This window comes from Ursus maritimus, unplaced genomic scaffold (assembly GCF_017311325.1).
Source record: "Ursus maritimus isolate PB19 unplaced genomic scaffold, ASM1731132v1 scaffold_3, whole genome shotgun sequence".
Lineage (NCBI taxonomy): Eukaryota > Metazoa > Chordata > Mammalia > Carnivora > Ursidae > Ursus > Ursus maritimus.
Window position 1 is genome coordinate 78,035,381 of NW_024425563.1, and position 18,852 is coordinate 78,054,232.

At 34.3% G+C, this 18,852-nt stretch overlaps 1 protein-coding gene across 1 annotated transcript in view; it reads left to right on the forward strand.

The window, feature by feature from the left end:
• PCLO (piccolo presynaptic cytomatrix protein) overlaps nucleotides 1-18,852 on the forward strand; it is a 367,203-nt gene that overhangs the window by 314,484 nt on the left and 33,867 nt on the right. The window contains 2 exon segments of the mRNA XM_040644314.1: nucleotides 14,288-14,429; nucleotides 18,498-18,571. Coding sequence (XP_040500248.1) covers nucleotides 14,288-14,429; nucleotides 18,498-18,571 — 216 coding nt within the window.

The following is an 18,852-nucleotide window of genomic DNA, read 5'->3' on the forward strand; positions in this document are numbered from 1 at the left end:
TTATTTCATTCATAAACTACTGGGTTCTGAGCCATTGTTATATGATGCAGCTTAAAATGAGTGTGTCAGTTTTTGCTTTCTCATTTGATTCCTTGCAATAGAGTATTGCTAGTTACTGTCCCATTGCTAGCGAGACTTCTAATGATAGAACATTTGCGGAGCGGAACAAAGCTTTATGTGGAAACATCATTAGCTAGATGGAAGATTATTACCAAATGAAAGCACCGAGTGTACATAAACATGTGTGAGTAAGTAATGGGGTTGGGCTCTTCTATGCGGTACTTGCATTGTTTCTGGCTCCCACATCTGATCTACTCCACAGTCTTCTCAGGTTCCTGGATAGAGGAGGACAAATCCCCTGAGCCCTGGCTGTGGAGGTGTGTCTAAACTTGATTCCGTAGCTGTGTTCAGAAAGGAAAGCAAGTCTGTATCTATCCCTAAGTAGACCCCAGCACTCCTGGAGTTTTCCCCAAGAAAGAGTGTCACCACCAGTGGCAGGACTCAAATGAGGGTGATTATAAAATTACCTTCATATTTAATTCAAAAGCATTTATAAAAAAAAAAGGTTTTAAAAAAATAGGGTAGTGGTGCCCCCATAAGTCCCTTCCAGGCCTAAAATACTTGATTTTATGATTCTCTATGTATCCCCAAATTAAAATCAAGCCTTAGTCTTTCCTATTGTATTTCTCTTTATTCTCCAAAAACTACAATTTTTAATACGTTCTTGTCCCAACGAATCAGATATTTAGGGGCAGTGGAAGATGTACGTGGCATAAAGCATGGTGATGTTTTCTGAATTAGCCAGGTAATTATCCCCTATGCACGGATTCCCTTTTCTACTTAGCTTACTGGTACTTTCAAAAAGTGCTTAAAATCCTGCCTCTTACCTTTTCTTCCATCAAATAAGTTCAGTTGGTTTCGTACAGCTGCTTACTTTCTTACTTCAAGTGTTCCATAATGATGTCATAGTAGTGAAATGCTTCCCTATTTCCCTCTATTTATTTGTATTATATCATCAAAATTATTTATATTATCATGATTTCAGTATTATATAATATTTTGTCTGATTTTTTTCTAGATGCGGTTCTTAAAATTTGTAGCAAAACATTTTTAATTCCCTTTCTTTGCATAATGCTCTAATGGATATTCTGATCCATTTAAGGTGCTGTGACTGAATCCTGAGGCCGTTCTCTATTGAAATAATCAAGATAACATAGCTTGCTTTCTTGCTTAATTTGGTACTGAGGATAAAATGCCATTTTTCTAGAACATAATTATTTCCCTGCTACTATAAATATACTAAGACTATAATTCAGCCACGCATTTTGCCAAACAATTAGGAGTAAACATGATATAGGATTAAATTTATATAAAATGCCATAGAATTAGTTTAAAGCATAGAAAAATTGGTATGAGATGTAAACATACAAAGAGACAACAAGTTCCCATTCACTAACTACATAAGTAAGTATTATTATTAATTTTAAGTGTTTAGATAAAGGCCTTCCATTTCAAACCTCGCGATGGAGTTCATACAGTCCCATCTGCATTCTGATGATAATGCCCTTCTTCATTTGAACGGTTCTTCACATTGTACTGAGTGTTCTGTCACCCATTTTCTTATTTTATCACACCTAGTAGATGAGGCATTCATGGCAGATATTCCTATCCCTGTGTTCTGAGTGAGCAATCAGAGAGAGCCGGGATGATGGATAGAATACACAGAAATTTCTAGAATCGGCAGCATGACCCCCGTTTCTAGGCCTGAACCTTTGCTTCTTAAAGACGTTGTCTCCTCTGAAATCAGACTCTTCTGATTTCAGTAAAAACAAATGTCATTTACATACTTGTTATTTATCACTTAAGTTCTTACAAATGATTAGAGGTTGCTAGAAATGATGGCAGAATACAATTTAGACTTGCTTTCCTTACATGATCCTTTTTTCTGAAGGCTGAAAATTAAGCTGCCACAAACCGAGGCAATAAAACCCTCTCGTGCACGATCCCAGTGTGGCAATAACAGAGTCTGTAGAGACTGTGTGTACATCTGTAGTCATTTCTATCGAGGCTGACGATATTGTCCCTAAAGAGCCTTTCAAGTACTTTTTTGTGAACTTCTCAGCAGATTTCTGCCTGAAGTAGCATAAAATATGGGTCAAACAAGAATTATGGAGTGAGCCAGAAAGAACTTTCTGTCTCCCTCCGGGGTTTAGTTGCCTCCTAGGAACCCTGAAGAGAAAGATTAGACAGATTGTGCCAGATAATCCTGATGCCTAAACAACTCTTTTTGTATTTAGAAGGCCCTGGAAATGGTGTTTTCCCAAGCCAGTCGCTTTGGCGGAACAAGGCTCCGTCATTTCAGAAGGTGACGGCAACCAGAGAGGAGAGTTTAAAAAATAGTTGTTTGTTTTTTCAAACCATGCTCAAACTGAAACTAATTGAAGCATTCTTTAAACCTTAAAAATTAACTTAGTTGACATCCACTATTTTACATTTGAAGTGCATTTTGAAATTCCTGAGCTATTCTTGTTTGGTACTAAGATTTTACGTGAATTTTAAAATGAGGAACAGTAGTAGAGGCTGAGGAGAAATGTCCGTCCACCCTGGGAAATGAGATAAGAGCCATTGGAACTGGTGGGAGAGGCGAGGGGAGCAGAGGAACCATTGAATAGGTGTGTGAGGGAATTACGATTAAGCATTCCCTGGAGGGGCCGAGTTGTAGGAGAAAAGCCTGAAGCCACTTCCACAGACCACTGCTGGAAACTCCACTGTCAATAAGACTCATTTTCAGCACCTGTCAAAGAAGTGTTTCATATCCGCAGGTTGTCGTGGTGAACCCCTGCTAGGCCATCACTCTGTGGGAGCTGCTCTCTTGGGCAAGTGGTAGGGGGTGGCCGGGCTGGGAAGCGGGGCGGGCACCGGGAGTAGAGGGTACTGTTGGTGACAAAGGGCAGTAGCTAATCTGTGTCCCATTCTTTTCTGACCAGAAGTAGATGGTCACTTTTGGTCAGAAAGAATTTAGCATTCTCTGTTTCTGGGAAGGACAGGGTTCAAAAGGAAGTAAAGGAGAAATCAGAAGAGAAATTTGGAGGTGAAGTCTTCTGTCACGTATGTAAGAGGTTAATAAAAACAGATTTTCATTCCTCATTCCAATGTGTTCATGTAAAAACACAAACTTAAATAAAACTTTGGGTAGTTTAAAATGAAAAGAAAATTGAAACTGTAATGATCTGAACACAGCAAACATCCAACAAAATCCGATGGACTCAAGTTGGATAATTTCAGCTTTCAAAGTTCTCTGCTTGTTTTTCTGGGGGTGAGGGTTTTCTTTGTTGTCTGTGAAGATCAAAATGCTCTTCTAAACTTGTTGGTTTTTTTTTTTTTAAGAGTTTCCATATTTTCTTAGAATGATTAAGCATTTTCAAATCTTTCTTTAGTCATTTAACATTTATTGCCCGGAATATCTCTGCTATATATGCAAAGTCACAGAGAGTAAGTGTATAGCTCTGACCATGTGACACTGTCTCTCGTCTATGGAAGTTCATTCACAAAGGTGAATCTACCGATCTATCATCATGGGTACTTTTGTTCTTTTCCAGTAGTAGCTGTGGGTCTGCACCAAGCCATCCACATGTCTGGTTCACACTGGGGATTTATGTGTTCATTTCATCTGACATGAATAAAAGACCAGCTGGCCTACCTAAGTATCTGACTTGGCTTCAAGATGGCTGCACCTTAGTCAAACGATCTAGCTATGGGCCTGTATGATTGGATGTGACTATGAAGACATGATCTAATTGTAACATGCCAAAGTCCCTTCGATGCTGTTTATGACATAGCTTTAACAGAGTTCAACTTAATTTTTTTAATGCAAATTATTTGGGCTTGAAGAAATTATTTTCAAAAAAGTTACTTTATCAAATTACCACCAGGGAGCAGGACCCTGAGGAAATGAGACAGGCAAGTAAATGCTGATGGAGGAAAGAAATGAGAAGCATGGAGCATGAGAAGGCTGATGGGGAACACAGTGCGGGACCCTGGACAGAGGGCACAATATGAGCATGGGGCTTGAAATGTGTTCACCTGGGTAGGCGGGATCATGGAACTGGGGGAAACACTACCTAAGGAGAGGCAGAGGAATGTCGAAGGCACCATCTGGCTACTTAACAGTATTGCCTAACTCCAGATATCTATCCATGAATTACTTGATTTTTTCCACTTTTCATCTGCATGTACTACATGATGTAAAACCATGATATTTCACCCATTCTGCATTGTGCAAGATAATGGGGGGTGGGCAGAGGGGGGCTTAGTTAGTGAGATAGGATGAAAGGAATCTTCATGTATACTGAGCCAGACTCTGAAAATATCGTTTTTCTTTTTATTTTATTACTATGTTGAATGTATAAATATACAATTAATCATTGAGGAGCCAAAAAAAAATTTACTGATTTTAAATGAAAACATGTTGTATCAGAAATGCAGAATTTTGATCGAGGTCTTGAATTTTTTAGATATATGAATAGCAATAATGTAGACAATCATAGCATTATAACTCAATGTATTTTAAGATACTATAAGATAACTAAAGATTTCCATGGAGATACTGAAGGCTAATAATTAAATTGATAATTTGAACAGTATCTAATCAAAATATTGATATTACAGATCAAAAACATAAATTTTTAAGAAGAAAATTCTTGATAGAAGGAGCATCGGACCCTTTTTTTAAACTTATAAGCAAAACTGGACTAAAATTTCTGCTATATTTGTTTTTAAAAGAGTACAGGAACAAAGTCCACTTCTCCTCCCGAACACATTTTAAACTGAAAACCACAGTATTTGAAGTTCTATAGGTCACATTATAATTTTACCTAACTATATAAAATGAATTGGAATCTATATAAAAAGGTATAAAAAGTGGATTTTTTATACTATATAATTGAAACTTCTTTCTATATGGATCTATTATATACTTTTAGTTTGTTACAGAGCATTGTCATTGCTGATGACATTTCATAAAGTAAGTAACTATTGAATCACTATTTTGGCTTCATCCAACTATTGAGGTACCAGCAAATTAAAGACTTCATGTAGAGAAAACCCCTTTTTTGGAAGAACGTGTGTTATTTTATGCCTGCGAAATATTGTTATTTATTGTGGGTTTCTGCAAAGTAGTTTTTTAACGCAAGAGTAGAACAGACCCACATAGTTTTTGGATACATATAATTTTTAAATCAGACCTTCTACTTTGTAAAGTTATAAAGTCTGGATAGAACAAGTTCCAAAGCTAGAGAGGTTAATAAGAATAATATCAATAATAAGAAATCTTTCTAAGAAAGCCTAACAGCTTGATATTTTTTACTACAAGCATAAAATAAAAAATGAAAGGCGCGATAAAATAATCATCATGTATATAGTGGTTTAAGATGACTGTCCAAAAAAGCTGATGCTAATTGGGTTCTTCTCATTTAATACTTCATTTCTATTATGGTAAATCTAGGTGAGTAGTAATTCTCAATGTGTGTCCCAGAGGCCCTTTAAGGGTTTACAAGGTCAAATACAAGAATACTAAGTGTTATTTGCTTTTTTCCCTCTCATTCGCTCATGTACAGTGGGGTTTTCCTGCATTTACATGAGATGTTATGACATCATTGCTTTGAAGGCTAATGGAATATGTGCTTATCAATTGCTTATCCTGAATTTTTCTTCATTTTGAATATGATAAATATTGATAGATATAACTCACATAAAATAAATTCTTTGGGGAATTCAATATTTTTAAGAATGTAAAGCAGTTGAGATCAAAATGTTTAAGAGCCACTGATCTATATGAATGCTCAATCTTTCCAGTAGCCAAAGACAGTGGAGGGTTCTTCCAAGATCTAATTGTCATATTTGTCTCTAAATTTTCTAGGCTTTTTTCTCTTATATTGTATTCCAGAATCCCTTCTTTCCTTTCTCACCTAATGTCAATTTATAATTATTAAGATTGACAAATGACATTTCTTCATTTAATATTTAAACTATTTTCTTGGGTTTGATTTAGGTCAAATTATGAATGTATGTCCATATTTATTACTGCCTACTTTCAAAATTTGACTGGTAAATTGCCTAATCAGCTTTAATCAAACTGCCCCCAACCTAAAGTAGACAGGAAGTATTATAAAGATAGGATAAGTTTTATCTGTGTCCCTATTTTAAAGGTAAAGCTTATTGGAAAAACAATTGTTATAAATAGTTTCCTTGTATCTTCTGTTGTAGTATCTATATTACTGGTCTCATATAGTACAAATTAATTTTGTTGGTATAAGAAAAACTGAAGATCAACACTCTGATTCAAATTTGAGAAAAAATTAAGTTTTTTGACCTCTTCCCTAATTCTTGATTTTTAATTTTCAAGTAATAATTTAATGTTTTTAACTAATTGAAGCTAAAAGGGAATTCTGAAAATATTTATCATTTATAGACAATATTATCTTAATTACATATCTTAGTTGCTCATCATTTATTCATATTTATATATACATTTTTTGAATGAATATTATGTTCCAGAACCTCTCCAAAGAGTTAGTGACCCTGCAGTGAACAAGACAGATGAAAATAACCATTCCTGGTAATCTCCCATCCTAGTAATATTTATTGAATAACCAATTAGATATCTGAGAAGAATTAGGAAGCATGGGAAAAGTGTAAGTTTTGCTCTGCTGATATTGAAAAAGAAAAAATGCATGGTCATTGTCTTAAGTTCATATGCAATCAAACATCCTCATGTTTAGAAATATCTGGAAATATAGCTAATTATATTTTTATTTGTCCTGGCTCTGATTCTCAGTAGTAATCTTTCCAGTCCCCTGGGAAAAAACCACCTATAGGAGGACAGAAAGTATTTGAAAATGATCTGTTTGGAGAAAGTAGAGAGATTATTGAGATTAACTGGAGAGATGAGGTCCCATATGATGGGACATGCATTGATCAAATAATTGTCCAAACTGCTCTTTATTCTGTGGCCACTGACTACATTTGAATGATATGAAAAATAATAGTCTGTGTTTGTTATAATGTTAATCATATAAATCAATCTGCTTTGGGCAAAATGTTTATATAAATCAAACCACCTGGATACCATTTAAGGAGAACATGTTATCTACACGTTCTTGATCTAAGTTAGCAATTTCAGGATTATGTAAGAACATTTTTCAAAACTGATTATTTTTAAATTACTTCCCACTCAAACAGTCCTGCATGTGTTGCAAGCAAACTGCAAGAGAGAGAATACCTGTTGTTCAAAGTAGAATTAAATGAATATTGAAAAATTAAGAATTGCTCTTGAGAACTTAATTCAGATCATGCATTTGTTTCCAAATATGATTCTCCCTCCTATTAATCTTTTAAAGATAAAAATCTTTATTGTGTTGTAACAATTATGTTAGCATATTTTAGCACAAAACCAAAACTTGGTACTTAAATTCTTTGTTGATTCTATCTCTTTGAAGGCAGCTAGAATTATAGCCTAAATCTATTAAATATAAAATGAATTTTTAAAATTTTCATTTATGATAATATCTTAATCAGATTTTTTTTCTATTAGTTACTAGGAAATCTTGGTTTCCACTTAAATTGTATTCATTTTAGGTATTTTAAATATTAAAATGTTAGTATCAGTTTATTTAGTATACTTAAATATTGAATATTTAAGTATTTTATTTACTTCTTTGAAAACTCGTTCTGAACCATAAACCTTAAAAAAGGGAGATGCACTTAAAAGGCAACATTCTAACGAAAATATAAGAGCTATAGCATACTGAGCCATCACATGTAAGGAAAAAAATCCTCTCCACTATGTTATTAGTTTAATTTTACTCTCACTTCCAAACACCTCTAATACTAAAGTTATGTATTATTATTTCTATTCCCGGAAGTGATCATTAATCCCATTATCTACAAAGCTAGAGAATGTATAATTAGTGAGTATGGGAAATACCTGCAAATTACTGATAGCATTAGATAAAAACAGATTGAATTGATTATTGAAACGTCTTGGAAATTCAGTCCTAAGGCCGATGTGGATGGAGGAGGAAGTGTGTGAATGTGACTAATCTTTACTACTTTTCCTGGGTTGTAGCAAAGAAGAGGCATCACACCTCCTTCCTCTCTGAAAGAAGCTACAATGTGAATATGGAATATCTTAAGGGATATAGTTTAATTTTTATAAGGAAAAAAAGACACTACAACATTCCACTTTTCATGGTTTGTTATAACTTTGTGAGATTATATATGTATATATATATGTATATTCACCAGTAATGTGCCATTTTAAAGAAATGACATAGAAATCTGAGCTGTTTTCAATACTTTCATTTGTAAAAACTTGTAATTTGGAAGTATGTGGAAACTCTTACAAGAGGCTATTGAAACTACCTATGCCTTTTTTTTTTTTTTTTGGCTGACTTCTTTAAAATTTTTCCAAATCAGATAATGAATATCCTGAAGTAATATTAAAAAAATATTAAATTTCTAAAGTCCCTTCTCATTTTAATACCCCTAAACTGTCATAGGGAACATAAAAAATGTGATTGGACCTAATTCAAGGGAAACCCTACCAAATAATGCTGGTAACAATGGACCTTAGAATCTGACCTTTTCAGGTTCACATCCAAAGCAAATCAACAAATTAGATAAAACTGCAAAATCTCATTAGTAAAAATAACAACCAGAAAAACAATAGCAGTAAAAAGAGATAGAGAGAGAGAGTGAAAGATAGTGGGGAAAAAGGTAGAAAAGGTCACCAAAGTAATGTCCAGCTAAGTTAAAGTTAAAGCTACCAAAAGAAAAAAATGTGTATATGTATACACATATAGCATACATATAGTGTATATATATATATATATATATATATATATACGTGTATACATATATATACTATATAGTGTATATATATATGCTATAAATACATAATATACTATAAATACGTAATATCTAAAATAGCCAGTTATTTCTGTTCCATCATTAAGCTATTGAAATAAACAAAATAATTAATGACTGATTTAATTTTGATCTATGAAGATAATATGAATACTATATCAACCAAGTACTTTGGGAAATTATAGACTACAACATTATAAATTACTCCTAAAATAGTTGGATATATCTTTGAGCTGGACCAAGGATTTAAACCAGTGATAGAACATCACAGGCAACAAGGCCGTGTCCTGCATCCCAAGCCTGGAATTTGGAGGTAGGCAGAGACCTCACAGTCTCACTTTGAGACAATTGGATGAGACAGAAAAGTGGATTAGTACTTTTTAGTTTTCTTTTCTTTCTCTCATTGATTAGTGTGTGACACGGAACAAATCACTTCATCTTTCCAGGGCTTAGTTTTTCTATAGGCAAAATGATGGTTCTGGAGCGGACTATCTCTAGAGGCCTCATCACCTTTTAATTTCCATGGTTCCACAATTTTAGAAAGTCAAGTCTACAATTCTGATCCTCGGACTGTGAGCCCAGTGCTGCCATCGTGTGGTAGGTACAGTGATAGTTCTGTGTTTTTACTATAGTTGAAAGGGAAAAAACCAACAGAGAAAACTAATTTGAAGACAGATGTGCAGTCAAAAAGATACTACCAGGTTTAATTAAGGTTAGCCACAGTAGAGTAATAAAACAAAATGGTGTCTAACCATCTAGCATCTGCAGAAAGTGAAGAGGTCAAAAAATAATTTAAAACAGATTGAATTGCCTCACGGAAGGTAAAATGTATTTACTTGAAATGGCCCCTCAATAATCGAGTATGGAAATGATTTAACACTCAAGGATTTATTCCTCTGGGGTACAGGAACCCTCTCTACAGGAGTGGGCTTATTCCATCATATATTTATGAGATACATTCTTTCTCCTAGTTGCTACTTGATAGTACAAAAAGGAGTCAAAAAAGAAAGTGGACACAAAAAAGTAGGCTTCCAAAATGCATTTTATTATTAAGTAAACCTCAATTCCTCATAAAAGAAACATTCCTCATGTGCAACACACAGGCATATGATATATTCAAACATAACAGGTGCATGATCTCTGAAACTCTAAAAGAGAATAAAGCAAAGGTAGAATAGTTTTAAATTATTAATTAGGAATCATAAGTCTATGGAAAGTCATATTTAGTTTTAATGTTTTAATATTATTTAAAATAACACTGTTTTTAAATATTATTATATGGAAATATAAACCAGAGTTCACCCGTTGTCTGTATGTCCAGATTTGGAATGTCTGTAAGACCTCCCTCTTGTTCTCCCGTGGAATATGACTATACATATTATTTCTCATTGTCATTCCAATTTAAATGCATATATAAAATATCAAAGTTCTGTTATGAGCTTTTTAAAAAAATTCACAAAAGTATGCACTCCCGTGTTTATAGTGTGTTATCATTAAATATTCCTTTCAATTAAACTGGTTTTGGAGGGATTGAGAAAAGAAAACATCTAATTGAGTTATCACATTTTTCTCTACAATATGACAGATTAAAGTTGCATTTCTGTTTTTAAAGCTACACAAAAGGAAATTCCATTGCCCCAAGTTTCCTTGACAAAACATGGAGAAAGAAAATAATAACCCTCCTACATCAAGTGGTGTTGGTAATGAGAGATTATGATTTGCATAGTGCACATAGCTGTGTGTAAAATATCTGCTAAATCATTCGGATGTTTGAGTTGTGTGGTTAGGGGAAAGAATTATTGATTTTATTATTTCATTAAATATTGCTTCAGCGTAGTTCCAGGATAAGCTTTTGAGAAGGCTACCATGGCAAAACACAGGCTCGGCTTCCAACAGCAACATGAATGTGAGAGCCACAACCAAAGATAGAAAGTGGTCATTGCAGAAACAGACCTGTGATCTTGTGCTAGGAGAGAACGGATAGGAGAGTGGGCTTCTGAGGGGGAAGATGCGGAAAATGCACAGAGCAGGGGCAATCGGAGCTGGGCCTTGACGGATAAGTACAATTTCGGTATGAGAAAGTGACAGGGGCAGAGAAAGGCATAACAAAATTGGAAGAACGGGCCCAGCTACAGCTCAGGCGAAAAGCCAAACCAAAGGGAGCCAGCATGAATGGTGTAAGTGCGCTTCCGTGAAGAAGGAGAATGACGGAGATGCATTTGGCAAGAAGCAGATGGTTAAGGACGTTGAGAGGCAAACTAAAGAATGTGACCAAAATCATGAGATGTCTTGAAATGACATTGCGATCTAGCCTCTAGTATCAAGTCATAAAAGCACTTTATTCAGTAAGATGTTTGAGATAATGCAGGTTTAGTTCAATGTAAGAGAATTGATATGTTCTTATTTGGAGACTGTTAATAGAGAAATTAGTAAATATATGCATTGTTTCAAGCGTCTGATAAAGAACTATTAAAATACTTGGGGTTTTAGTACCAGTTTATCAAGACCTCTGCATTTCTGTGTATTTAATTGCATTTTATGCTATGTAGATATAGCCTAGTAAAAAGCAAAGTCTCTTCTACAGTTTTAATTGAATTCATTTTTAAAAACAACCAGACGTCAGGCTCTCTGTATGTTACACTTCCATACCAGATTAGGGGGAAAAAAAACAGTTGAGCACCACATGTTTTGATAAGATGATGCCAAACATCTCGATGTATGTGAATTGTTCACCTAACTTCTAACTGCCCGAAGTTTCTTTAGGCTCAAACTTAGACATAATTTTGTTTTCCAAATATATTAGCTAGACTTAGACTTATTACAATATATGTACATGTTCTCTAGATTTGGTTTCCTTTCTTTTTATATTTCTTATAAAATATTATTTGTTTGCATTTAAATCTACAGCACTTGAACAGGCTTTCTCAATGAGATTTCTATTCACCTAGGCAAGATGAAAAACTGTCCTTAAATTTATTTCTAGCCTTGTTCCTTTCTTCTTGTTATATTGTTTTACATTCTATACACATCTCAAATTTCCCAGAAGAGGAGTAAAACTAGAAATTGCGTCAGGTAAAATCAAAGTTCACAAAGAAAAGATTGAATATTTTGAAATTTAAATAAGACAGCTCTGTTATAATAGCTATTTTGATGCATTGTGAGATTGCTCTTGGTTGAATATTGTTTTAATCTAGTAAAAGTAAGTTGATTTAAAAATTAGCGTATGTTAATTAAGGTTTGTTTTTGAAAATAGTATATTGATATTTTCCTGTTGATGGTATTAAAGTATTTCATTCAATATCATACTAAAAAATATTAACAATACTGTTGATTAGATTATATAAGGCCAATCTAAAAGTATGGCAGCCTCCCTTTATTTACAACCAGTTGACTAATCTGACTCATTATATGTTTGATTATACAGTTTAATTTACTTTAGAAATGTTCATAATTTTATATCATAGTCATATATCCTTTGAATGTTTTTAAGTTATCCTTTTAAAAAGTTTTTAAGTTAACACTAAATACACCATCTGGCTTTCTTCTACATAGAAAATATCAAACATTATAACTATCGTTCTGTTTCCTCATCTACTATGGGTTACTAGTAATTCATCGGTGACTGCTTATTTAACAATATTCAAGCCTTTTTCTAAATAGCTAGTCCCAACTTACAGATAACCTGCTATGTTATTGACCAACATTTCTTCCTTATTTCTCTATTCTGAGAAAGTGTTCTTGCTATCACTGGCATAGATATTATAACAATTCCTGGTGGCTTTAGAGAATCTGTTGTCCTGAAATGGAAAAATTGGGAAAGTAGGGAAAAGCCAGAACCTTTGCAAGACTTGATCCTGATTACCCTGATGGTGGACTTCCTGTCCTCAAGTGGTTTCCCTCACAATGTCTGTATTTTTCCCTTCATTTGATGTATTGGTTTTATTAAAATTCCACCAGATTAAGAGTCACTGTGTTTATATACATCTCTTTAAGGAAAATGTAGATATCTTAGAATCATTAAATGATTATCAATGATTCACCCACAGTGTGAATCTATCCAACAGCTTAAGAAACTCCTGATTGAACACAGGTGTATTTATAGAAGAGAGAGACTCCGAGTATTTTTGTATCCCAGAACATGTCTAGAATGGGAAAGAAAATCGAGGCAAATTCATTGTCAGGGGCTAGGTATGCTCAAAGACACTAGGGAGCAGCGATGGATAGGAAAACTCTGCCGAAGAGGTTGGGGGTATGACAAATAAAATCACAAGATGGGGAAGAGAAAGTAACTGAGCTCCTGCTTTATCTCACTTCCCATGGTCACAATCTTATGAGTTGAGGTATGAGTTACTGAACCCATTATTTTCAAATGCGAAAGCTGAGACTGTTTAGATTTACTCCAGAATGAGCTAGGATTCCAAATCCTGTCAGTTTGATCAAAGCTCATGCTCTTAAACTCTGACCATGTGGCAGAAGACATAATAATAATTTTTAAAATTTGCCTAGAAAAGCTCCTTTCCACAAAAGAAGAGGAAACACTTGCTTTCTCTTCCGTTTTTTTGCATCAAAATTTCCCCCCAAATCTCCTATGATCTAGAACTCCACTAACAATATTAGTACTGTACTCCTAGTACATTAAACAACACAGAATTAGAATGTTTCAGTGGGAATATGGATTGCTTTATCCAAAAAACTCAAACTTAAGGAATTATTGAAACAAGTCCCAATCATAAATGAAGAAATGCTGAAGGGGAAACAAAGATCTTCAAATTGAAAAACCTGCTGGAGATAGTTGTTAGAGATGCATACAAACAAGCACAGAATCTTCCAGTCACTTCTTGAAACCATCTGTTCTATTTTGCATCTTCACAGGAGGCAAACAGATTATTAGTTAATATAGAAAAGAAATTTTTCCTTATCCTGCTATTTCTCTCTACCCAAGTCTTTCTAAACTCCATTCTCTGTGAAATAGCCAAAATTCATATTTGTTTGTCCTCACTGTAATACTGTACAAATAAACCACAAAGAGAACCAATAATAATGATAATAGTGATAAATAGTTACATACTATTTAACTCAGTCTAAAAATCTGATGGTTTATCCCCAGAAACAATTGTGGTTTTTTTGGTTTTTGTTTTTGTTTTTTACCTCTGTGTCCAATAAAAATAATCAAGTACTTAGTGTTACCACAGCACATTATTGAGTAAGGAGGAGAAAATGAAAGGCAGATTAAGAAATGTGGAGTTCTTGCTAGAACTGTTTCATTATCCATGTGAATGAAGAAAACGTATAATTATGCATTTGGAGATCAATGGGAGTTTCATTGATTGACTGTGGTGTTGACTCTTCCCACACCATGCAGCAAAGCCTACCAACCACCGGCCTGCAGAAAGCTCCGTGTCCACCGGCTCCTCGGGCAGCAGCTTCGGCAGTGGGTATAGCGTGGACAGTGAAGGAAGCAGCAGCACTACAGGGGAGGCTAATCTATTTCCTATTCCAAGGATGTAAGTGTGGGGTTTTTTCTTTTCTTTTTTTTTTTTTTCCCCACTACAAGGTTAACAGCATCATGAGTAAGCTTTTCTTAACACTTAACAGGAAATAACTAGATAATTATCCAGTTCTGACTCATGGTTCCTGAAGCATTTCAAAACTGTTGATGCCCACATAGAAAATAGACTGTTCGGGAAAGATTGGATTAATTTAGTTAATTCTAAGAACGAATGCTAGTCACTTCCAGGACTATTTAATCAATGCAATCTGTATTTATTAGGAAAACTGCTACAATAATAACTAAATGAAGTTCAGCAGCGATAGTCCATTGATGCAGTAATCACATAATGACCAAACACAAATATTATTGGTGTTTGAGATAAACTTAGATTAATTTACTTTGAATCAAAGGAGATTTAAACATATTTAAAGAGCTCCTATATCATTTTTGAGATAGATGACACATTAGGCTCCTCATAGAGACTTTTTAGTAATCTTACCACAATTAAAATGGAAGATTTTGAAGTGTTTCCATATTTTCTAGAACAAATATCAAGTAATACAAGGGTTCCCAGTAGGTAATCTTGGAATAAAGTTCATCTGTAATATGTTAAGCCTCAAGAAAATGATATTGCAGATCGAATGCAAAATGAAAGCAGATTGTGTTTAGGATGTGTTAGAATGGGCTGAGTCAGGCTGGTGGCAAAAGTTAGCAGCATCCAAGCAGCATATGTAGGTTATGTCTGTTCCAGTATTAAAATCGAAACTTTCCAACCTTTCCTTCTCCTCCTCCCAGGGAACTAGTTTTCCAGGTTTTGAAAAAACATCATTGAGCCACCCATCTCCAGGACCTAGGTCAGGGCAAATCTAGCTTTGCAAGGTCTATGAGATAAAAATGGCCTTTGCATTTTTAAATGCTTGGGGGTTAAAAAAAAAAAATCCCTTTTTGTGACACATAAAAATTTTGTGAAATTGAAATTTCAGTGTCCATAAATATTTATTGGAAGCCACACCCATTTGCTTATGTGTTGCCTAATGTCGCTTCTGCACTATAGAGGCAGACCTGAGTACAGAGGCCATTCAACCCATCCCCTGTCTGGCTCGCTGCAAAGTTTGCAGACCCCTGATCTGGGCCCAATATTTATATAATGGCCCAGATTACAAAAGCAAAATAATGGCAAAAAGGGGTTTATCCAGTGAAAAATGTCTTATATTTTGTGATTTTCAAGTTATATTTTTCCTACTTAAATTGTTGTATATTGGATGACCTGCCCATCTTTTTTTTTTTTTTAAGACTTAGGCTATGGATTCAATAATTATTTATATTTAATTAGTTTGGGTTTTTTTTGGAGGTTACTTCTAAAAGGAGTGTGATCTCATTAGTCCTCTGTCTCTAATGATCCTGTATGAAGGAGAATTTCAGCAAATTCATTACATTTCTCTCTCTAGACTGTGAATATCATATAAGTTTGTGATTTTTTTAACCACACATCACTTAATATCCTTCCAATTTATCCATACATTTCAAATAATATAACACTGATGATAAAGTTAAAACTTCCAGGGAAAAAGCACGTTATTTCCTCAATATCTGAGTATCTGTAGTGGAACTAGATTATGTATTTTTTACATACATACCACATTCCAATTTTGTTTTTCCCCAAAGCCTTTCAAAACTGCCTTGGACACACCATTGTTTTGAATTATGAGCACAAAGGTAATTCTCTTTTCTAAAGGAGTATTTGGTAATTTTTTTATACTCCCTTTTGTGTCTAACACAATTATTGCTTAGGCTAACATAAGAGTTCAATAATTACTGGTGATTGATTAACAAATATAAATTATACACTGTGTAGTCTGCATGCTCTGAGCTGAAGATTATGTCGTGGGAATTCAGTAAAATTGTATCCTTCACATGAGCCACAGTCACGTTTCCTTCGTATTTCACGTGGCTTCACGATGCTGCAGAAGTACCTGCAGGATCTGAGAGATGCCGCTTATACACGTTTTGCCTGTGTACCTAACTTTAAAATCAGTTTCCATTAGAAACAAAGACTGCAGCTGAGGATCAGATACCGTTAAAATTTGAAACTGAGGACTTGAGATCAAATAAAAAATTACCCAAATTTTACTATTTCTAAAAAGTATAATTATTTATTAAAATTTGACATATATAGAAGAGTAATTTTTCAGTACTCTCATCGGTTAAATAAACACTCCTAAAATGATTTTCTTTTTCATTTGAGTTTGATCAGTAATAAGACGTTTGGTTTCCTCTGCTAGACATAGTGTGTTGCTCACGGTAAGAGTTATTAAGCTTTTCTCTCTGATCAGAACAGAACAGAGTTACTTTTTTTAAATTTATTGTCTACTTGTATTAAATCTCACTGAAGCAATTACACAAATTGAAGTTCCTCTTATTGCTTAATCAAGACTTTTTTGGTATATGTTCAGACACAGACTGTATCTATATGTATATAAGTATATATATGATTTCTAACATTTTTGCATGTCCTTGACACTTGATAAAAATTTGTCTTTAAACCTTTGACCTAGAATTGTCATAGTGGAACAATGTAATGGCTTTCAAGATAAAATAATTTCTGAGTTTAAATCTATTCATCTTTCATTATGTGCAGAACCGTCTCTAGAATGGTAAGAGGATCTTTAGAGTAGTTTCCAAGTGAGATGTAATTGGATTCTTAAGAAAGAAATACGATTACATTCTCAGCAAATTCAGCAAAGCAAATATTTTTGTGCTAGTAAGAATTAATTGTTAGCAAATCCTGCTGTGTTAGAATTATTGTCTAGAAAGTATAGTATCGAGGCATTCTTTTGTTCAAACACCCTTTTTAAAACTTAGGTGTTTTTATTTCATCATTTTAGAACATCTTATAAAAGTATGTATAAAGGCAATGCCAAAATCTTTTCTTTGCCATGTAGCCTTTTCTCTTACTAAAAAAGTAAGAAGTAGCTTATAGTGTTTGGGCTGTTACATTATCAATATTCTGAACACACAGCTCTCATAGTATCATGAATTCTTCATCGATTTGGCCTTCTAGAAAGTTCAAGGCTGAAACTCAAAGAGTAGTTTTAGTTGGCTGAATTCTAAAGCCGTTATGTTCATACCTACCATTAACACTTTCTATTTATTGAATTTTATGATGTTTTAGGCACTGTGGTAAGTACTGTATATACATTTTCCATGATTTCCTCCGACCCCAAAGCTAGATAGTGTTACTATCTTTATATTACAAAAGGAGAAATAGATTCACCAGATTAAGTAGATTTGCCTTAGATGACATATAACATGAAATAACTGAAGCCAGAGGCAGAGGCCAGGAGGTCTGACTTCAAAAACCAATATGCTACACACAGTTGAAAACACGACAGGATCTGAAAGTCACTAAGTGAAATAAAAATCTTTGTTATTACAATATTATTCTTGTAAGCTATTTAATTCAACATTTCCCTTCTCACCAAAGGGTCTGTACAAATCATCGTAACAAAACATACAGATAGAAAAACTCTTCTCACTTCTTGAGTTAAAAAATGGAAAAAACAGGGGCGCCTGGGTGGCTCAGTCGTTAAGCATCTGCCTTCGGCTCAGGGCGTGATCCCGGCGTTCTGGGATCGAGCCCCACATCAGGCTCCTCTGCTGGGAGCCTGCTTCTTCCTCTCCCACTCCCCCTGCTTGTGTTCCCTCTCTCACTGGCTGTCTCTCTCTGTCAAATAAATAAATAAAATCTTTAAAAAAATGGAAAAAACAACAACAACACCCCAATTCTCAAACAAAATTTAAAAATTTCATGATAGTCTGATCTTTGATAAATGAGTCAACAAATGAGACACTGAATTTTGAGCTATTATGTTCGGACGAAGGAGAAATAATAAACAAGCCCCGATTTTAAAATTAACACAATACAGAGCAATTTATTGTGTTTATACTTGCCATTCAAGCACTTTATTTCAAGTCTGAATACATGACGTCATTCTATTTTTTTGTGTGTGAACTTGATCTTCCCATTTGCATTTAGGAGAGTGTAACTAAATAGATAACCTTTTATTTTCTTCTTAAACAGAGGGAAGATGGGGCAGAATGGGCAGGAGCCTGTGAAACAGCCGGGAGTAGGAGTGGTAACAGCAGACCCGGAAGGTAAGGTAAAATTTACAATTTTGGATTTTGGTTGAATCTACGTGATACACTACAAGTGTTTCATTTGTTCCTCTTTGAATATAAATGTAAATTGCTAAATGCTAATGGCAACAGCACTAGGAAGTATGGCACCATTCTCTATGTTACCTAGTTGATTAGAATTACTTTGTAATTTCATTTAACAGTTTCCCAATTTCTTGATTTATATTTAAGTACTTTGGGTTACTGAAAATTTAAAGGAGAAAGAAGAGGGGCGCCTGGGTGTCTCAGTCAGTTAAGCG